The 6,918-nt window shown below is 46.1% G+C and overlaps 1 protein-coding gene across 1 annotated transcript in view; it reads left to right on the forward strand.

The window, feature by feature from the left end:
• LOC105806500 (mucin-17-like) overlaps window positions 1-6,615 on the forward strand; it is a gene marked incomplete at its 3' end in the record, with an annotated part of 12,336 nt that extends 5,721 nt beyond the window's left edge. Inside the window, exons 2-4 of the mRNA XM_012639638.1 lie at window positions 3,651-3,752; window positions 4,894-6,228; window positions 6,343-6,615. Coding sequence (XP_012495092.1) covers window positions 3,651-3,752; window positions 4,894-6,228; window positions 6,343-6,615 — 1,710 coding nt within the window. The remainder of the gene's footprint in view (window positions 1-3,650; window positions 3,753-4,893; window positions 6,229-6,342) is intronic.
• Window positions 6,616-6,918: the final 303 nt, after the last annotated feature.

The following is a 6,918-nucleotide window of genomic DNA, read 5'->3' on the forward strand; positions in this document are numbered from 1 at the left end:
TAAAATTTCTTTTTAATATTTGTAGAATCTGAACTCCTTGGTGGTTTTCCTTATACTACTTGTGTTTGAGGTTTGTTGAACTTCTTGAATCTATGGACTTACAATTTTTATCAAGTTTGAAAATTTGGGGTCATTGTTTCTTCATGTATTTTTTGGTCACCGTTTCTCTCTTTGCCTTTTGGGACTCTAATTACCTGTACATTAGGCTGCTTAAAGTTGTTCCATAGCTCATTTGTGATCTTTTTACAATTTTTTAGCTTCATTTTTTTTCTCCCCGTATTTCAGTTTGAATAGTTTCTATTGCTATGCCTTCAAATCATTGTTTTTCTTCTCCAGTGTCTAATCTGTCCTTCATCCCATCTGGTGTATTTTTATCTCTAGAAGTTCTGTTGGAGTTTTTTCCTCCACATTTTCCATGTCTCTATTTAATTGTTACACATATGGAATGCAATTATTAAAAGCTACTTTAATGTCTTTCTCTGAGAATTCTTATATCTATGTCAGTTGTGTGTAGGATTCAGTGGATTGACTATTTTCCCCATTATAGGTTATGTTTTCTTATCTCTTTCTGCTTAGTAGTAATTGATGCCAGACACTGTGAATTTCACCTTCATGGGTACTGGGTGTCTTTGTATCCTTTTAAATCTTGAGATTTGTTCTGGGAATGCAGTTAAGTTACCTGGAAACAGTTTCGACACAGGAAAGTGACTCCCAGTGCTGGGAATCACTTGCAGTCCAAGTGGGTCCTGGTTTCATGCAGGAAAGAATTCAGGAGAAAATGGACAGTATAAAGTGAATGCGAGTTTTATTTATAATAGAAAGTATAGATAATCTACTCCACAGACAAAGTAGAGGCTAGTTCTCCCTGTGGAGGAGAACCAGTCCCATGAGTCCTTTAGCTCCCCTATTTAAGCAACAGCTTAATTATAAGCTAAACAAGTGGAGGAGTATTTATGTTATATCTTGGGAAGGGGCGGTGTTTTCCTGGAATTAGGGTGACGCCCTAATTTTGAGTACATACGTCAAACAGGAAGTGTCAGGGTCAGGTACTTGACAGGAGTGGGAGGTTTCCTTAGAAACTTTTATGGTAATGAGGGTATAACGATGCTGTAAGGTCAAGAGGTGGTGAATTTCTCCACCATTTTGGTTCTAACTGGTTGGAACTTGTCCTATCTCCTCCCTGTTTCAGTCAGGGTAGTTTGAAACTCTGTTTTGAGAGTTCCTTATCAGTCAGGCAATGCCTGCATGATCAAACAATGCTGGAAGCAGTGCCTGCCAGTTCCCTGTCTCAGTGTGATCCATTCAATCTCATTGTTATGATTTCTTTAGGTGGGTCCAGAGAAGTGCTCAGTCTAGGGCTGTATTCCCTATTACTGAAGCAAAGGCTTTCTGATCAGCAGTGCCAACATTTTTGGCATCAGGGACTGTTTTCATGGAAGAAAATTTTTCCATGAAGAGGGGCGGCGGGGGGCGGGGGAATGGTTTCAGGATGATTCAAGTGCATTACGTTTATTGTGCACTGTATTTCTAGTATTATTACATTGTAATATACAATGAAATAATTATACAACTCATGGTAGGTTGGGGACCCCTGCTCTACCTGATGCCCTGTGAAGTATGAGTTTTCCCAGTTTGGCTGGTGGGAACAGCATTGTTTCTTGCCCTCTGTGAGAGCCAATCCCTGTTCCTTCTTATCATTTCCAGCAGTGTCTTCCTGGCCTTGGGCATTTTTCTCATGAGCATGCACTGATCAGTCCTGGGCTGATCTCTGAGGATCTCTGTGCAGCTCTCTCCTCTCCAGTAACTCTATCCTATGAACTTGAGCTGCCTTCATCTCCCAAGACTTTCACCTGCATCTCCTCAACTCAAGGGGTCTGCGGGGTTCCATCTGGGTTAAGCTTCCTACATGGCTGCCTGGAAACTTTTTCAAGCCAATAAGGCAGGTAATTGTAGGGCTCTCTTCATTTGTTTACTGTCTCTCAGGAATCACTATCCTTTGCTGTCTGATACCCATATATTAAAAATCGCTGTTTAATATCTTTGGTATGGTTATGGGGGGGGTGTGTTGTTTCAGGTAGGAGGGTAAATCCAACCCGTTTTACGCCATCTTGGTCGGAAGCGGAAGTGCAATAATTGCTGTTAGGAGGGCCCTTTGCTTAGTGTTTACTCCATTTAACATATTTGGCCAATTAAATTTCTTTAAATGTCTTCAACTGCATTTATAAAATGAATACAATCAGCCTTCTATATCCATGGGCTCTGAATCTGTGTATTCGACCAATGTCATATCAAAAATATTGGGGAAAAACATGGATGGTCGCATCTGTACTGAATATATACAGACATCCCCCCCCAGCATAATTCCCTAAACATTACAGCATAACAGCTATTTACACAGCATTTACATTGCATTAGGTATCATACGTAATCTTAGAGATCAGCTAAAGTACACAGGGGGTTGTGCATAGGTTATATGCAATTACTATGCCATTTTGTAGTAGGGGGACTCGAGCATCCAAGGATTTTGATGTCCATGGGGCGTCTTGGAACTCATCCCCCATGGATACTGAGGGATGACTGTATTTTTTATTTTCTGTTTAAGGACTTCATTGTTCTGATTAATAAACCAAACCTTTCCAAGTACTTAAGAAATTCCATAAATCTAATAAATTGAACATATGTTTTTAAAACTTCTCAAAACATAAGTAATTCTACAAGTCTAATAAATTAAGCGTATAAGTGTGGTGAATCTTACATTCTCTTACATGTTTTAACACTGTTTACAACCTTAGCAAGATTTTAATATAAAATCACAAGTCTAAATCCCTCACTTGTATGTTTTACATTGCAACCACAACGTTGGCAGTTATTCCAGTAGGCCATTAAAAATATATTAAATTGAACATTAGAAGCATATTAAATCCCAAATGTGAAGGCACTATTTAATACAAAAATATTAATACTGTAGGTTTGAATTTCTTAAGGATGAATAGAGTCATCCTATATGTTCCTGGGACTAAAGGAAGCTCCTCCCTGTATTAGGTGGGATATTTTTCTATCTGCTGTCAGAAATATGCACAAACTGTATAATAGCTCAGTCACAATTGATGTTTTTTCCTTCTTGCTCATATAACAATACAAGGCAAGCGTTCCTGATTGGCAGGGAGCTTTCTTGTGTTGGTTCAGGGGCCTGTGGTCCTTCATGCTGAGACTTCATGCTTCCCTGCTGACCTGCTCACCATCTGCCTCCACCTGGCAGAAAGGAAAAACAATCGGTATCATCACGGAAGTTTTTAAAGCCAGGTTTTAGCATCCATCCATGGGGCCCACATTCCACTGCAAAGGACTGAGTCACGTGTAATATTTACCCTCCTGAAAGCTGACTCCAGAGTTGCGCAAAAGATCTCTTCCCTACACCGGCACAACCTGACGTGGCCCTGCATGCTCCAGGGCCACCCCTACCCCTGCCCTATCTTCTTGCTTCCCTTCTATGGGGACAAAGTCCTGGTGCCTGATTTCTAACTGAGACATAAGCACGCTGGTCCAAATGTCACAGCCGTTCCAGAGCACAGAGTGCAAACTCAGAGGACTTCCCAGGTGGGAAGGAGGATTGTGACTCCAGGATACTAACTGCCCCTTCTTTCTTGCAGGCCTCAGAGACAACAGGGCTGTGTGGGATGGAGGGGGGTGCAACTCCCCAGAGGGCCTCGAGGACCCTCAGTGCTGGAAGCTGACTGGGACCTATCAGGCAGGTGAGGAGACATACCAAGAGATCTGGGATGGGGTCACACCCACAAACGGACACAGCAATCCCCACCAGGCTGGTGAAACCACTAGATTGTAGGGTCTGCGACAGCTTAGAATCTGGGGCCAGGAGTGACAATCCAAAGCTAGAAGTGCCCAAGCAGGGAATGTGGGAGGGGATTCAGGTGAGGTCACTTCCTAACAGGAGACAAGGGAGGGCAGGAAGGACACACATGCCTTGGCGAGCATGGATTGGACCAGCTCTCACAAGAGACTGCGACGGCGTCGCTACTCTAACATGTTTTCTGTAAAAACCCCGAGTACAACACCATAAACAATGTGGAGAACTTGGAGAAAATGTTATATCTTTAATGTTATATATGAACATATAACAAAATGTTATGTCTTCAACAGCTCATACTAATAATATCACAGTACTGAGAAACACGACAAAGTCCACCGTGGCACAAGCTGCGGACAATGACAATAAAAACTCACCCACAGGCACCCGATTACAAACCAACAGCCCCACTGTCAGCACCACACCTGGGGCGAGTCCCACTGAGTACAACATATCCTCAAAAACTGTAGATGACATCATCACACTTTTCAACCATTCTACAGAATATAGTACATCACGAACCACTAAAGAAAAGACCACTACGTCTAGATCGACAACTACAGTGCAAAGCAAAACTTCGACAACTCTTCTTCACACTACCCAATCTGTCACGACTCCGAAAAGGACAAGCACAAGTCCTGTAAGTGCCACCACGTCCTTGATGACAACAGTGGAAGCGGGCTCTTCTGTGAGCACAGTGAAAGGCACGGCACCGCCTCGATCAACTCCCAATGAAGGCAGCAGTCCACTAACAACTGTCCCTGTCAGCACCTTCCCTGGGACCGGTCCTACTGGGGCAAGCACACCAGCAACAACTACGGGTGCTCCCACCACATATCTGCCCATTTCTACAGAATCCATTTCACATTCTACCCCTGTTGAGGGAACAACCATACCTTTCTCAACTCCGAGTGCGGCCAGCACTCTGAGAGCAAGTACCCTCTATAGCACTGCACCTGACAAAAGCCCCACAGAGGCTACCACAACAGCTGTTGACGCTACCCCATCTCAGACCACTGTACTTGAAGCGAGTTCTTCTCCTACCCCAGTGGAAGGCAGCACCCTGCCTTTTTCAACTACCAGTGAACTTGGCAGACGACTGACAACTGTCCTTGTCAGCACCTTGCCTGGGACCAGTCCCACTGAGTCCACCACACATGCTGTTGACGCCACCACATCTCCTATTGATGCCACCACATCTCTGAACACTGTACCCGAAGCCAGATCTTCTCCTACCCCAGGGGAAGGCAGTACCCTGCCTTTGTCAACTCCCAGTAAAGGCAGCAGTCCATTGGCAACTCTACGTGTCAGCACCTTCCCAGGAACGAGTCCCACAGAGGCCACCACACCTCCTGTTGATGCAACCACATCTCCTGTTGACGCCACTACACGTCTGACCACGGTACATGAAGCCAGCTCTTCTCCTACCCCAGTGGAAGGCAGCACCCTGCCTTTGTCAACCTCTACTAAAGGCAGCAGTCCATTCACAACTGTCCTTGTCAGCACGTTCCCTGGGACCAGTCCTACTGGGGCAAGCAGCACAGCAACAACTGCAGGTGCTACCACCACATATCTGCCCACTTCCACAGAAGCCATTTCATCTTCTACCCCTGTTGAGGGCACCACCATACCTTTCTCAACTCCGAATGCAGCCACCTCTCCAGGAGCAAGTACGCTCTTTAGCACTGCACGTGGCACCAGCCCCACTGAGGCCAGTACAACAGCTGTTGACGCAACCACATCGCTGACAACCGTACTTGAAGCCAGCTCTTCTCCTACCCCAGTGGAAGGCAGCACTCTGCCTTTGTCAACTTCCACAGAAGTCAGCAGTACATTGACAACTGTCCTTGTCAGCACCTTGCCTAAGACCAGTCCCACTGAGTCCACCACACCTGCTGTTGATGCCACCACATCTATAACCACTGTACCTGAAGCCATTTCTTTTCCTACCACAGTGGAAGGCAGCACACTGCCTTCGTCAACTCCCAGCGAAGGCAGCAGTCCATTGACAACTATCCTTATGACCACCTTGCCTAGCACCAGTGTCACTGAGGCCAGCACATCTCCTGTTGACACCACCACATCTCTAACCACTGTACCTGAAGCCAGCTCTTCTCCTACCACAGGGGAAGGCAGCACCCTGCCTTTGTCAACCTCTACTCAAGGCAGCAGTTCATTCACAACTGTCCTTGTCAGCACGTTCCCTGGGACCAGTCCTACTGGGGAAAGCACCACAGCAACAACTGCAGGTGCTAACACCACATATCTGCCCACTTTTACAGAAGCCATTTCATCTTCTACCCCTGTTGAAGGCACAACCATACCTGTCTCAACCCCGAGTGAAAGCAGCCCACCGGGAGCAGGTACGTTCTTTAGCACTGAACGTGGCACCAGCCCGACTGAGGCCAGCACACCTCCTGTTGATGCCACCACATTTCTGACAACCTTACCTGAAGCCAGTTCTTCTCCTACCCCAGTGAAAGGGAGCACCCCACCTTTGTCAACTTCCACTGAAGTCAGCAGTCCATTGTCAACTGTCGTTGTGAGCACCTTGCCTGAGACCAGTCCTCCTGAGGCCAGAACACCTCCTGTAGACATCACCACATCTCTAACCACTGTACTTGAAGACAGTTCTTCTACTACCACAGTGGAAGACAGGACTCTGTTTTTGTCAACTCCCAGTGAAGGAAGCAGTCCATTCACAACTGTCCTTGTCAGCACCTTGCCTGGAACCAGTCCTACTGGGGCAGGCACAACAGCAACACGTGCAGGTTTTACCACCACATATCTGTCCACTTTTACAGAAGCCATTTCACCTTCTACCCCTGTTGAGGGCACCATAATACCTTTCTCAACTCCGAATGCAGCCAGCACTCCGAGAGGAAGTATGCTCTTTAGCACTGCACCTGGCACCAGTGCCACTGAGACCAGCACACCTTCTGTTGATGCCACCACATCTCCTGTTGACGCCACCATACCTCTGACAACTGTACTTGAAGCCACCTCTTCCCCTACCCCAGGGGAAGGCAGCACCCTGCCTTTGTCAACTCCCA

Source organism: Propithecus coquereli, unplaced genomic scaffold (genome assembly GCF_000956105.1).
Source record: "Propithecus coquereli isolate 6110/MARCELLA unplaced genomic scaffold, Pcoq_1.0 Scaffold14196, whole genome shotgun sequence".
Taxonomy (NCBI): Eukaryota; Metazoa; Chordata; class Mammalia; order Primates; family Indriidae; genus Propithecus; species Propithecus coquereli.